The sequence below is a fragment of the Schistocerca serialis genome, chromosome 1, assembly GCF_023864345.2.
Source record: "Schistocerca serialis cubense isolate TAMUIC-IGC-003099 chromosome 1, iqSchSeri2.2, whole genome shotgun sequence".
NCBI lineage: Eukaryota > Metazoa > Arthropoda > Insecta > Orthoptera > Acrididae > Schistocerca > Schistocerca serialis.
Window position 1 is genome coordinate 394,980,980 of NC_064638.1, and position 15,893 is coordinate 394,996,872.

The 15,893-nt window shown below is 37.6% G+C and overlaps 1 protein-coding gene across 2 annotated transcripts in view; it reads right to left on the reverse strand.

Annotated features, from left to right (window-relative positions):
• Positions 1–14,319, reverse strand: part of LOC126471444 (dihydroxyacetone phosphate acyltransferase) — a 128,809-nt gene extending 114,490 nt beyond the window's left edge. For both annotated transcript variants that reach the window (XM_050099636.1, XM_050099627.1), the window contains exons 1-4: positions 13,951–14,319; positions 12,230–12,449; positions 8,677–8,853; positions 8,438–8,567 (exon numbers count right to left, since the gene is read on the reverse strand). In XM_050099636.1, the coding sequence (XP_049955593.1) occupies positions 8,438–8,567; positions 8,677–8,853; positions 12,230–12,421 (499 nt within the window). In that variant the 5' untranslated portion in view covers positions 12,422–12,449; positions 13,951–14,319. The remainder of the gene's footprint in view (positions 1–8,437; positions 8,568–8,676; positions 8,854–12,229; positions 12,450–13,950) is intronic.
• Between the last annotated feature and the right edge of the window lie 1,574 nt (positions 14,320–15,893).

Consider the following 15,893-nt stretch of genomic DNA (forward strand, 5'->3'; position numbering starts at 1 on the left):
GTGGGAGAAAAAGATAGGAAATGAAAAATACATATGAGCAGAGACCATACATAGGCTTGGAGAGACTGGACTTTCCCAGACCAGCAAACATGTAGGTATGGGGATGGCTGCAGTTTGCACTAAAATTTTAAACATGTGAGTATAGGGGAAAAAATAAGTAGGCGCATCTATAATTTTTGAGCTACCAAGTATCATGGAGACAGTGGCAGTAGGAATGAAAGAAAAAAGAAGACAGTGAAAGTGAGAGAAGAGACAACGGCAGTGAGGTATACTCTAACTCAATGTGAGGAAAAGGAGAAATCAGTGTGAGATCAACATATACAGACAGTGGCAGTGAGAGGGAGGTTCCGAGTATGAAGGTTTAGCTACAAAGAGAGACTGGGTAAAAGCATTTAGAATGTTCTGTGTTAAAAGGGCGTGAATGCCAAAATTTATGGTGAGGAACGTGGAAAGAGGCAGCTGGTTCCCAACTTTTCTGTCAAAGTCTTTTGAAGAGGAACATATCCATCTTCCTTGTGTTCCAACAGGAGAATTTTTCACTGATCATCATATTACTCGTCAGGCTATGGATCCTGAGGATCAAGTGTTTCAGACAGGTCTAACAGGTAATACTGAGCGCATACACTTCAGGGAAGAACAAATGGTGAGAGGCTTGTTTCACTGACACAAATGACAAAATACCCAAACAGGCAGACACTTCAACACAGATGCCAACTATCCTTCAAAGTATCCTTACAAAGTGTCAAGGATCAATATTAAATGAGAAATCAAGGAATATACTTCAGCCTCACAACTGTCTCTCCCGTAGAGACCCCCAACACAAAATTAGTCTAATTACCAGCAACATAGAAGCCTTTAAGGAGTCATTTTGCAGCATTCCATACACAAATACAATGGGGAAAATCCCTAATACATACTTGGTATGGTGGTAAATAACCCCTCCCGTGCACTTCACAGTGGTCTGCAGTATATGGATATGGATTACAGGAACTGCCTATGACTTGATAAAGTTGTCTACGAGCAACAGGAAACAACACAAAAAATTACATCATATATAAACATTGGCCACAAGCGAATAGAGCTCGTGCAATGACGGTTCCACGCATTCCATGACACACAGCTCATCCTTCACAATATTCAGATTTTCTCCATTACTTGTGCTGTGAAGCCCTACTTCTTGACACATTTCATGATTCTAGGTCAATGGGAAGTACCCTACAGGTTGTAAAGAGAGAGTTTGAATGTATCAAATTATGTGACATAAATGGCTGTATCTTATGATTGCTTTGACTTAGAAACTTCAATATTCTACACCATCAAAGGTCCACAGATATCAGTGGACAACATAAAATTTTACTTAATACATCGAGACATTCATGAGAAAAAGGGGTCTTCACAGACAGACAGACTAAGTCTGAGAACAAATAACAAACAGAATATTTTTTGCGTTTGATATACCTACAAGATTACACTATTCAGATTTTTCTTTACTTGTACTGTGAAACCTTGCTTCTTGCAAATTTCATGATTCTAAGTGAACAGGAAGTATGCTATAGGCTTCAACGAGTCAGTTTGCAAGTATCACAATATGTGACAAAAATAGTCATATCTTTTGATTGCACTGACTTACAAGCTTCAATTTTTTTATGCTGCCAAGGGACAATAGATCTTAGTATGTGACTTACATTTCAACTTGATACATCAACCCACTCCTGTAAAAATGGGTTTTCAACAGACATACAGACAGGCGGCCGGACAAAAAGAGAGACCCTATAAGGGTTACATTTTTACCAACTGAGATATGGAACCCTCAAATGGTGAAAACTGGACAACTCATAAGAATCATAATCCACAACCACTTCAGGCAGGACATGTTTACACATTCCTTTGTCTGTTAGTTAACAAAGCATATATGCCATGAACATGGTTAGCTAACCCCAAGGACAGGTACTGAAGGAGTTCTTTGTTTTCATCCAAAATGACTTGTGGTCTAAGCTGCCGGAGATGACAGTTAGAGAGAGAGAGAGAGAGAGAGAGAGAGAGAGAGAGAGAGAGAGAGAGAGAGAGAGAGAGAGAGAGAGAGAGAGTTGAAGAAGGCTTAGGCCATTTAGGCCAAAAACTAACTGTGTAACAGTCTTTTTGTTGTGCCTATCTGCAACACAATGTATCATCTTCATGGTGAATAGCACTTTATCCTTTTCTTAATATTGTTGAAATGAACAGAAAATTTATGTTAGTAAATATTCCATTTTTGTAATGTTACATAATATACTATGGGAGGAAAAAAATTACTATAATACTGTCCTTAAGGTAATGTTATCATCAACCTGTAAGTTGGTTTGAACACCATACCCATGGCCACAATGTAGTGGCTATGCCCTTGCATTACTCCAACCTCTGAACTGACTGACTCACCTAGTTACAGGGGGGCCTACAGCTTCAAGTGAAATCCAAATCATGTTGCAACTTGACTTTTTTCACATTAACGAACAAAGTCAAAGTTGAAATAAGTGATAACTGGCAGATAAAATTCCTAGGACCGACTGTGGGTCAAACCTTTGGATTTGTAGTATAGCTGCTTATTGCTGAGTCACAAGCATTTTAACAAATGTTAAATATGTAGCAACCTCAAAATGATGTGTATTACTATTATTATTATTAATTATTAAACATGTTTGCTTTGAGGACAGTGATTAATTTGAATGTTGCATGATTAATCAAATGTTTCTTATTTCTTCTTCTTTTTCTGTTTTCAGAGGCTCTTAACTCTTTGGCTGTGTTTCTGTTTCCTTTGCTTTGTCCATATTTTTCCTCTTTTCTTCCTTTCTTTTACTTCAAATTTCGTGTTCATATGTTTGTTTCTGTACTTTCATTTATCATTTCAGTACTGATACCTGCTTGTATTAACTCTTCTACTTCTAGTCGACATTTCCTGATCATGTCTCAGTCTGTCTCCACATTCATATAATTCTTTGGTTGGTCTCTTCATCCGTATGCCACCTCTAAGTATAGCTCCAGAAATTTTTCCGGGGTGTTTTTTGTCTCTGCAATGTGGTCATTTCTGACGCATAGAGTGCTTCTGGTAGAACAACTGCATTGTAGCACCTAGTTTGACCTGTCTCAAAATATCTTTTCTTTCTTTTTACTGTAGTGTACCCATGTCAGTTTGTGTGCTTTCTGAAATTTTTCTGTTATTTCTACATTGGATGCCTTGTTTGATCCTCTTATTTGTATTTATTATCGAAGATAGTTTAATTTTTCCACTCTGTTGACCTTTCTGTATTTTGTGTACATGACTTGGTGGTAGTTGTTCTTTCTTTCCGGGTATTGTGTTTTTTTGTGTGGTATCTGTAGACCTATTTTTGGTACAGACTTCAAGTACATATTCCAGTAATTCTTGTCTTTTTTGTTGTTGCATACTGCCAGGTCATCTGCAAATATCACACATTTTATGATGATCTTGTTTGCACATGTTCTTCCTGACTGGATTCCTTTTACTTTTTCTTCCCACTGTTTGGTAAATTTGTCCAAGCTGATGTTCAATAAAAGTGGTGAGAGACCATTTTCTTGTCGGACCCCTGCACATATCACAAATGGGTCTGAGATCTCTCCCATAAATTTTATTTTGGATATGGTGTCTGTACAAGTCTGTTGTCTGAGTGTTCAAGTCCACAGATGTGACTACAGTGGTGTTGTCCGACCTTCAGGAGCATTCACAGGTTCCAAATCTGTTCAATACAGGGCCTTCCTTTCCTGAAGTCTCCTTGATATTCGCTTGTCTTTGTGTTAGCTTGTGGTACTGGTATGTTGACTAATGTCTTGGAAACAATTTCGTAGGTTACCTCTTTAGTTATTAGAGTCTGTCTAGTCACACCTTTCTGTGAAGCAGGTGAATCAACATACATTTCCATTCCTGTGGATTTTCTCTGTATTCCATATTTCTGTGAAAATTTTATGGAGTTCCTTTGTGATGTTTTGGTCTCTGAATTTCCAAATCTCAGAGATAATGCTGTCTTCTCCTGGGGCTCTGTCGTTTTTTAGTTGTTTTATTATCTCATTTACCTGTGTTATTGCAGGTGGTTTCGAACCTGGGTCTGGTACCATTTTCATGAAGTGTAATTTTTCCTCAGGAATTTATCGGAATAGTTTTTTTAAAGAATTTTGTAGTATTCTTTAGTATTTGTTTTAAGAGATCCATCTGTTCTTTTGAAACATATTTGAAGGCTGATAACCCTTTATATATTCCCTGAAAATTCATTTAGTCTTCTTTTGTCATGTGTCCTTTTCACTCTTGTAACATTTTTCAAGGACTGTTTCTGCAATTTGAGAAACCCCACCATGTCTCTGCTGTTCTGCTACTACTAAACTTCTTCCAGGCCTGGAGTCAATATTCAGTGGTCTGATCAGAAACAGCGTTCCACCATCTATGTTCCATTTCCTAGGTGGTTGACCCCAATGAATTGCCTTCTGAACTGTCTTCACAAGGTCTGTACAATTTTTTGTTAACTTTGATTAATTTCTTCAATAATTTTGTTTTTGTTTACCTAAAAAAAAGGGAACCCTGCATTCATGTAGGCTGTTTTGCCAACAATAATTCACTATCTGATCAGTTTGAGGAAGTACCTCTTGGAATAAATTAAAAACAAATGACACATACTCAATCTCGCTACTAATCAATGAATCACTGCAGTCCAAGTGGTGTTGAAACAGAATACAGACCGATATAGATTATTTAACACTGGCAGAATATACACCAATCCAAGACAATAACATCTATAATTATTGAGCTCCACAATTAAATGACAAGGGAACCCATCCAAAACTTCAGTAGAATATCTGGAATAGGTCCAGTCAGGATAAGGGTAATTGTGGGAATGAAGAGAAAACATCTTTAAAAATTAACAGAACAGTGTGAAATAACAATCATGAATTTATGATACATCCTTGTACATCCATTCATATAAATTTGAACAAAATTCTTTACAGAGCATTATGACTTTTGTCATAATATGTAACCTTCACATACTTTTTGTTTTTCATTTTCTTTAAGGGATAGGGGTAGAAATAATGGACTAACACAGTAATCACAGATACTTTCTACGACATTGCTATGTACAAATTATACAGTTAGTAAGTACTTTAAGGCTAATAAAGTGGTATTTGTAACAATAGTATGTGAAAAGGGAGTCTCTTATTTGGAATTAAGAAGATAGCTTTATAAAATATAGATACAAAGCTGGGCATCCATGATGCGCTTTCATCTCCTGATAGTTAAAAGTCTCTTTTGTTAAAATTTTACACAAATAGCAAGCCTTAGTGCACAATCAGTACACAATGTCAAAAGTCAGTTAACAAACATTTGTGACCATACCTCAATCATCCCTGTACAATTAGTGTAAGTTGAGAAAAAGGAATGTTGACTTGAGAAATACGAGGTGTGTTTTTTAAGTGAGTACCATTTTGAAATTAAAAAAAAGAAAGATATGCTAAGATATCTCAATAATTTTATTTTTACAAGAAAGCCTGTACCTTAATCCACTTTTCTACATAATTTGCATCAATATTGAGGCACTTGTCATAACGTTGTACCAGTTTTTGAATACCCTCCTCATAGAAGTCTGCCGCCTGACTTGTTAACTACTGCATCACCACTGTTTTGACTTTGTCATCGTCTTCAAGACGCTGGCCGCCCAGGTGTTTCTTCAAGTGCAGGAACAGATGGTAGTCACTGGGCACAAGATCGGGGCTGTACAGAGTATGATCTACAGTTTCCCATCGAAAAGATGTGACGAGATCTTTGGTCTGATCACCACACATGCGAACGGGCATTGTCTTGCACCAAAATGATGCCCTTGCTCAACTTGCCACATCTTTTGTTCTGAATTGAACAGCGCAGATTGTACAATGTCCTACAGTAAGCTGCTGCACTGATTGTCTCATTACGAATCAGAAATTCTACAAGCAATACTTCTTTTCTGTCCCAAAAAACTGTGCACGATTTTCCGGTCAGAAATTGTTTGCTTAAACTTCACTTTTCTGTGCGAATCTGAATGCCACAATTCCATGGACTGTTGCTTTGATTCTGGTGTGATGTAGGTCACCCATGTTTCATTGCCCGTAACAATTTGGCTTAAGAAATCATCACCGTCGTCGTGGTACCGCTCAAGGAAAGTCAATGCACTGTCTAAACGTTTGGTTTTGTGCACATCCAGCAACATTTTCGGTACCCAACGTGCACACAATTTTCAGTAATTCAAGTGCTTGGTCACAATGTCAAACAAAACACTACAACAAGCATTAGGAAAGTCTTCCCGCAAGGGCGAAATCGTAAAGTGTCTGTTTTCTCTCACCTTATTGTCCACTTCCTGTACCAAACTTTCATTAACAAACAAAGGACGCCCACTACGTTGTTCATCATGCACATTTGTGCGGCCATCTTTAAATGCTCTCACCCACTTTTTACCATTCCATTACTCATAATGTTTTCTCCATAAACTGCACAGATCTCACGATGAATATGATCGCTTTTAGGCCTTTAGCACTAAGACATCTTATAACAGCCCGTACTTCACAGTCAGCGGGACACACGATTATCGGAGGCATCTTAAACACTCGGTACACAACATAAACAAGGAAGAATTGACTGTAATGGCATCAGTGCGTAGACAACAGTTGTAGGTACCCAGTGCGCATGCGCAGAACGCCGACCGCAGCGCTGCGGCCGCAGTATGACAAAATGGTAATTACCTAAAAAACACGCCTCGTAATATGTATGATAATGTTATGCAAAACCCTACAAACCATACCGAAACCATTTAATAATGTGTAATTGATACTGGTCTTTGTCTTAGTATTGGAAACGCCATGGTCTTATTCCAACGTCAAGTCAACTCCACTCCACTACTAGGCATTCTACAAATCTGTATGCGACTTGCAATTTAAATTTAGGTTTATATAATTCGCTTATTAATATATTTTTCATTTATTACAGTATGGTTTAAATTTAAATTGTTCAGTTTGAGTCTCTGTTACATTTCTGTATGAAACCATGTTGTACGGTCTTCTACATTATTTAGTATGCTGTTTGGAATTTTTCAAGTCTTAATTTCAAACTAAGAGAAAGTCACCTGTGTGTGTGTGTGTGTGTGTGTGTGTGTGTGTGTGTGTGTGTGTGTGTGTGTGTGTGTGTGAGAGAGAGAGAGAGAGAGAGAGAGAGAGAGAGAGAGAGAGAGAGAGATAGATTTAATGCACATCAATATTTAAAGATAAGTTATTTACAAACAACAGGATATGGATCCAGCACCAGACCTTTCAAGTCTCCAAAAGAAAATAAATTGACTGCATCTGATATTATTATTCTTCATTTCTTTCTGGCGAATATACAACTTGTCACAGTGCAAGGACACATCCAAAGATCAAATAACAGGCACACACTAATAAGTCAGAACAAACAGTTCTTTAGAAGTCTTTGTTTTGTTTGTCAAGGTAGTGTACTGTTATCATTTTGTCAAAGTTAGTTTGAGATTATAGTTATCTTTTACACTGCACAATGTGTTTAAAAAAACTGAATTCATCAAACAGAAACTGCCTCAATCCACAACAACATGTTTAGTCTTGTAACAATCTTTCTCAGTTAATACTAAGAAGTGCTCAACCACCTGAAAGTTTGCGTAATGACATTTCCACTCTGCAGCGGAGTGTGCACGGATATGAAACTTCCTGGCAGATTAAAACTGTGTGTGGACTGAAACTTGAACTGAGGATCTTTGTTTTCCCCATACAAGTGTTCTACTGACTGAGCTACCCAAGCACGACTCACGACATGTCCTCACAGCTTTACTTCCGCCAGTACCTGATCTCCTACCTACAAAACTTAATAGAAGTTTTCCTGTTAAACTTGCAAGACTTCCCCTCGAAAGGTAAAGGTCCTGAGTTTGAGTCTTGGTGTGGCACACAGTTTTAATGTGCCAGGAAATCTCAACCAGAAAGCCAGTTTGAACACTGCAGTACTTTACTATGCATGTTCCTAGTATTGGAGGTAGTGTGCTATTGCCTTCCTCCAATCTTCAAATTGACTTTGCCCAGCCAGACAGAGATGCTCTGTTTAACAAAGGTTCCAAAACCATGCTTCAATTCTATATCTTTTCCACTGAAAAAAAAAACAGTAAGTGACAGAGAAAAATCCCAGGATTGACAGGGGATGAAACACAGGACCTTCTGATCTGTAGTCTAGCACTTTACCACTAAGCCACTGAGCCCCACTATGAGTGTGAACAATAAAAAAAGATTTCAAAAACATAGTAGCAAATTTGTGAAGTCAATAAATATAAAATAAAGGTAAATTCCAAGTACATTTCAAAAGCACACATACAAGAATCTTTTAAAAGTTACAGGTTTTCTTCCAATATTAGGTAACTGAGGATGTAAAATCACTTACCCATTCCTGCTGCTATTACTGGGATATCTATGTCATAGTGAAAGCACAGATATGACATCAAAATAAAATCAGCATAGCTGCGATGACTGGGAGCAAAAATAACTGGATTATTTCCCATCACAGACTTCACCTTTTAAACACAAAAATTAATTTCAGTACTGAAATTGCAAATAACGTACAATATGTAATCACACAAATGGACATATAGGAACCACAAGAAAATCATGTGTTGTAATTACTTTCTCTATACTGCTTTCATTCACAAGCAATGCAGAATAACTCTGTTTTAGAATTCTCAGCAGCAGCACACCAAGCCAACGAATGACAGGCATACTCTTGTCATAGCCAATTTCATTTAGGATGTTGTTGACAGTCTTATACACTTCCTCTTTGGTTGTACTCTGTTCATTTGCAACCTGGACAACATAAAAAATTTATCTTTTTTAATGAGGCTTTTCTTCTCACCATTCATCTAAAATGACATTTCTGGTGTACACCATCTGCCCCTCATATGTAGACAACAACACAAATTTTTTGAGTGTACAAATATACCTACCACTTTGCACCTGAGAAAGTAGAAGCAAACTTCTTTCCATTCTCTTGGAACAAAAAACTACTCATTTCTTGAATACAATGGGATTCCATTCATGGAGTAGCAATATAAGAAACATATCTGACAAACTTTCCTTACGTTTGTGAGGAATGTATGAGAACTAATGTTAGATAACAAAAAATGCTGGCTGAAAAATAAACACTGGTATAAGGAAAGATAATTGCTTACCAAAAACACAACACTATGTACCAATCTGAAGGGAAAACACGAAATCAACAAAGATTCTCAACAGGTTCCAGGACACAGCTATTTAGCTCACAATATCTCTCACAGTGATCATCTCAACATGCACATCACTTGCATACATAAGAGTACATTATTTACAGGAAAGGACAAAGAGAGGTGGTTTTCCACTCCTACATCACCGAGTTTGAAAGTCTGTAGCAAATACTTAAGGGTAGTCTGCACTCCATGCTGTGATGCAATATTTATATGCAGGTTTTGCCAATGTGTGCATGGCAATGACCATTGCAATGGAAATGTGAGGGCTTCTGTTTCACAATATCAGCAACAATTCCCTGAATGACTAATATTGTCACCCCCTTCCCCCCCCCCCCCCCTTTTCCTGAGAACAATATTTCCACGGGATTCGTCACCATGTGAATGTTCTCTCTTCCCAGTGACCTTGTTGCATAATAAATTGCATTTGTTGACCTTCTTACCGAGTAGAAAACATTCTTCATGGAGTGCAACATTTCTCACTATCTGAAGAAGAATTTTAGTGCGACTGAAAATCTCATATGCATGAGGTGCATAATACATGAGTGGGGGCTTACAATCCTACCACCACCAGCAAGTAGCATTTTGAGAAAAGAAAGAGTGCCAGGTGACAAGAAATTTGTGTGTAAGTGCTACTGATGGTCTGTCTGGTTTCACAGAGTGTTAACTGCTGACTCAAAGTTTATTCAGGAAAGAATCTATAAAAGTCACAGTCTTGCATATATTTGGTCGACATCGTAAAACTACTGTGAAAAGACCATTTTTGTGTCATTTCTAAGTTAACTAGTGATAATGTAGCAATGATAGGCCACTAGTTTGTTCTGTTATTGCAGATAATTACTATCTGAACATGTTATTTGCAACTTGCTTGAATATACGAGGGATTTATTAGGCAACACGAGAGGAAGAAACCCTGCATATTTATCACAGCTAATGGCACAGTGCCTTAATTAAACCTACTTAGGTCTTTTGTTGGATCAGTCACAGCAGTATTGTCGATCAGCCACAAAAATCATTCAACATTTATCTATTATATTATCATGGGTTTATTTAAGGACTGAAGGGTATGGATGAAAAGTGTAAACAAAGGATGAATTGGTTTTGTTCATTGTTACCAAGACTCTCCAAGTGCTAAGGAATATTTTTAACAAGACCTGTTCATTGAAAATTACAATGAAAGACAACAAGCAATTATCTTTTCATTTAATATCAACAGCACCATACTCTTTCCAAACATAGCATCCTGGGAATCATTTTACTGATTTTCCATCAGACTAACTCATGCTCTCTCTTTTAACATTTGTCTGTTTTCTCCTGGAACACCATGTAATTATAGTGAAAATCTTCAACTACAGAAAATATCTGGAAAGTTAGTCTCTCTTCCATTTATGTTTACAGATTTGCTATGAAAGGATATATAGGCAGGGTGAGTTGAATGAGCCATATGAGGGTATCCAATAAGAACATATTTATCTGAATAGGTAAATAATAATAATAATAATAATAATAATAAAATGATAAGTTTTAGGTTCTGTAGGAATTTGTCTACCAAACTAGCTTTCATATCAAACTGTGAAGATGACAGGCCTACACAGCAATTCATCACAACATGTGACAATTACAAATAGTTTAACTCACTGATTCATTTTGCATAATTTCATAGAATTCTCAGAAATTATATACAGAACACAAAATTAACAAACACAAGAAAAACAAGAATCGCATAAAAGACAACAGATACTTACCAGTGAACAGGAGAGACAATGATATTAAAGACTGTACGTCACTGCCACACATAAAGGATATTATTAGTAACGTCTAAACTAAAGCTATAACAACAACATCAAAAGGTTTAACAAAGGAAAATCAAGGAAGGAATAACAACAATATGGAAAGTATATATTGCTACTCACTATATATAGGAGGCATTGAGTCACAGACTGACACAATGAAAAAGAATGCTAAACATATTCAGCTATCGGACTATGTCCTCCATCAGATGCAGAAAGCTCGTACGTGTAAGTCTGATGAACGTCTTAGTCCAATAGCTGAATACATCTAGCATTCTCTTTCATTGAGCTTGTCTGTGACCAAAAAACATTTTTATGTGGTGAGTAGCAATCTATCCTTTCCAAATTGTTTGTGATGCTTTTCATATTATTGTTATTCCATCCTAGATTTTCTATATTCCCAAACCAAAGTCCCTATTGAAAGTCGCAGTTCCATTGCCTTTCTCCAAACTGGAAACTGGTACTGCCAGCCAGTTCTAGGAGGTCCTACAATTTAAATGAAATACACATCACACTGCATGAGGTCCAGACGTTTGGATTTGTAGTTAACAACTTAGCCAGAATGTAGACAAACCCCATAATCCATTAACACGGAAATATATTTATGAAATATGTAAATGGCTCCAGAAACTGCAATGAAATACAAAGTTGAAACAAGTCATGTGTATTGAGCAGGTGTTCTCTTTGTATCTCATTTTACCTTGCCTTTTGATGGTGTCTTTCTTTCTTGAAACTTATGCTATTTGGATCACAAACCCCACCCTGTCACCAGTTAGCCTGAATTTATGAGAATGTCCCTGACTTCTCCTGATCTAAGACTACTATTCTCCTTTCCCTGCCAGTCCTTCTCAACACCTTTACCACTTTTTCCTCCAATGCCCTCAGAAGTTTTTAACTTCTTGTTTCCAACCCCAATTCTCTCCTGTCACAACAACGAACTACTGTTTTTCTTGTTGCTATATAATACATACACTACCTCCTCAGTTGTTACCACTAGAGTCTGCATTTCACTACAGCTGACGGCAAACTTGTCTTCAATTCAACTGCCTCCCAATACTTCACTCATCACACCTTGCTGTGGATATCTTCCAGCCACCGTGCTGACACAATTTCTTTTAATAATCCTCAACGCACACTTACAAACCAATGATTTTTTTTTTATACACTTACTTCATCTATGACTTGCTGTACTTGAGCAGTACGTAGGACATCATCCTTAATCTTCTGCGGGCTTGTTTTGCATTTGTGTTGATAGGCTACTACGGGATTAAATTTTTTTGACATGAACATAAAATCACTTCCCTTCCTCCGTTCCTCCAAAATGTCTTTAAATGCAGTTAATGTTCTGCATGTTGTATCCATTATAGAACTTATTTGGAACTGTCTGGACCTGTAAAATAAGAATTACAAAATATGAGCTTTTAAAGAAAGGATATTCAAATAAACAATTCTCATATTTACTACTTACAAGATAAACAGAACTGCAGGCACAACTATTACATTTTAGAAACCTGTAACTGAAGTTAATAGGATGGTACAAAGTAATGAAACATGAGTAAACAGTATTAGCAGCAAAAAATTACTCCTGCAGAAGAAGTTGCACTTTTTTCTATTAATTTCGGCATAATGTCAGAAAGTTGCAGTTGTTTTCCTGTAAATCAGTTTTTTTTTTAGGGGATGGCAGATCAAATTTTGTGATACATAATGTTTACTGCACATATTTCATTACATTCAAATGGACCACACTTGCATAACTGAAGGGTTTGAAGGCTTATGGAGCGACAGAAAAGATGGAGAACAACACCGTTAATAAGAAGTGTTAACTGGCTATTCAACACCATAATTGGTGGTGGTGGTGGTGGTGGTGGTCAATTCACGTTTGTCTGTACTGGTATGACATGGGTAGAGCTTGAATAAGAGTTGTTACAACAATGAATACAGATTTTTCTGCAACTGCTTGAGAAGATACCATTTGTGTATCAGAATGAAAGATATCAGTTCTATAACGCCAATACAATCTCCTAAACGGTGGAATTTCACTTTGTTCAGTAAAATTACTACAGTGAGTCTTTATAGGCAGCTTTTCCACCCGATTTCAAAATCAAACAACAGCAGGGTTTCAGTTCACAAAAGCATCCAGTGACAGCTCATCCCCAGTTTGTCACTTCTCTCATAACCACGCCCATCTTCGCCACCACCATCACAGTTCAAAGTAAAACTATTTGCTGATAATAGTAAATCTGAAATAAACGGGAACAAAATAATATTCGTTGGAGGCCTCGTCTAAGAACTTGTCAATTACGCTATAGTATTAGCGTTCTTATAATAAGGGTAATCTAATTAGCATAAGAATTGCAGCCAGTGTATCTTCAAAATTCATGGAACACACAAAAATATTTTCCACATGGAGGCACATAAGCAGCGATCTTCAAACACAGATTTGTTGACTACAACACTGTCTAATTTTACACTGTACTAGGGAATTGCGTACAGGAAATGATTATTTAAAAAAATCAAACTTCCATTGATGCTGACATTTAATATTTATTGTGCGAGTCCCAACCAATGCTTGATCCCATACTTGCAACAATCATCAATTACAAATAATATCCTGCGCGCTTTAAATCCTTATTACTGGCATTAGGCCTATTCCTCTTCGAAAGTTTCGGCCAGTCCTGCTATCATACGAATAATGACAACAAAATCAAAGTTCTGTTAACAATCTTTCGTTCACGTTCCTTTAATAATATGATCTCTGTATAAAGAAACCATTCATTTTCTTAGATATTCTGGTGCTGAGTTACAAAACGCTACAAATCATTCCGAAAGCTTCTCCATAAAATAAATCAAAATCAACACTCCAAAGTGGCGAAGAAATTTACGATACCCACCTTCCTATGATTTTTGAAGTAGCGACAAACTGTTTGCCACTTGAGGTCAGCTTCTCATGGTGTGAGAGCACTTACCGCTCATTACCCGGCTTCTTTCTCACTGCTGTTTGCTTACCATAAAGTACAGTCATCGTGATGGTGTTACAGCTTTTCGTACTTTTTCAAGTTTCAATTATACAAACAAGCAAATACAAATTTTACTGACGTATCTCCGCTTATTACAAGTTTCGGGTACATTAAATTGCTTCCTACTGAGAAAACAAGCCCCTCTTCAACCTCTCATTCAAAGTTCCCACGATGTTATACGTAAAACATTCGCAGCAGCATAATGTACACACCGGCTACGGCAGCGCTACGACTGCCAACATACAAACCGCGCAAGGCCGCTGCCAACACCCAATATCCGGCCGGCACGCACAGCCGTAGTTACATCACATCTTGGTGTATTTACGATGTCAGTGGTACTCTGCAGCAAAATTGCTAGGTACTATACGCGTTACTTGCATTGTAACTTCTTGCTCTTCTTACCTAGTATGCAGTCGTACTGCACGACGACAGTTGTACGCAGAATCATATAAAATGGGCAGTAGAACCTTGTTAAGTGAAAGCACGCTCGTGTTTACCTAACAAGTTGGAAAACAAATCATTTCACAAGAAGGCGGCAACGGCAGTGCGTCAGGCTTCGTTTAGTGTGGTTTTCTCTAACCACGAGAAACGCCATAAAGAGGAAGAAAATGCATCCGTATTCAATGCCGTATGATAATTCTCCTCGTTTCGTCTGAAAGTTCATACGTTACGAAGAAGTAAAAGGCTGAAAATCTTTCGTACAATGGCATGTCGTTAAAACTAAAAATACTCCCACTCAGTCAACGAACAGGCAAGGGCAAAAACGATTATTCCGGCATTTCTTCAAGCTTACAGAAACATGCTTTAGCCCACGGCCTTTGGAGATCACTGCCTAGTGCCCATATATCAAATATCATCACAGATTTATACGTTGTCTGTTTTGGCAGGGAAGGATGCGTGTTTAGGCAGTGGACCATGAGAAGACTTATCTCTGTTTTACAATTTTACTAATTCGTCGGTATGCAATATTCATTGCATGTACGTCGTCGTTACACAGAATTTTTACGTAATTTATAACAGAATTACATAACATCAGAATTAAAATAAAAACAGGCACACAGGTGTTACATATCAACTGCCCGTCACTTGGCACGCCCTTGATGTAAGCTGGTATTATGCCGTCAAACATCTTCTGCAAAGCTACTTTGTGAAATATGTTTGATGTTGTGTAATAGGCAGATTTTGTCAAATGTCAAATTTATTTGATCAAATAAGCCGCCATCTTATGTTAACTGCAAGCGGCTGACATGTGTAAACACACTGTGAAACAACTGAGTGTTGTGTATTAGATGATGCATAAGCTCGTGGCGTTATCCCATAATAATAAACACGAAAGATACACATAACAAAGACTTAAGTTATCAATATTATGTTCTCCTTCACTATTTACAACAGACTGCCTAGGCTGCGGTAACTTTACGATTTCGCGACTATGTATAAATGACATGGTTTTGAGGCGAAGAACTCGTCGAGCCATATTCGGAGCGCATTTTCATCCGGGAAGGAAGTTCGTTGAAAGTTGTTCCATAGAGAGCGGAAAAGGCGAAAAGCTGAGGGTGCACTATCAGGTGAATAAGGTGAGTGCTGAATGACTTCCCAACCCAACTCATGTACTGTGTTTTTTGTCAGTTTACCCAGGCTCTTTTCTGCCTTTTGGCAAGATTAGGCGGCCGCCTAGGGTGGCGAAATTTTAGATGCGGCAAAGGGCGGAAAAAAAAATAACTTCAAATCAAGCGGGGGGGGGGGGATTGAGGAGAAAAAGTTAAAAAGAGGAAAAATCAAAACACCGATTTGTTTTCAATATTGTGCCAAACAAA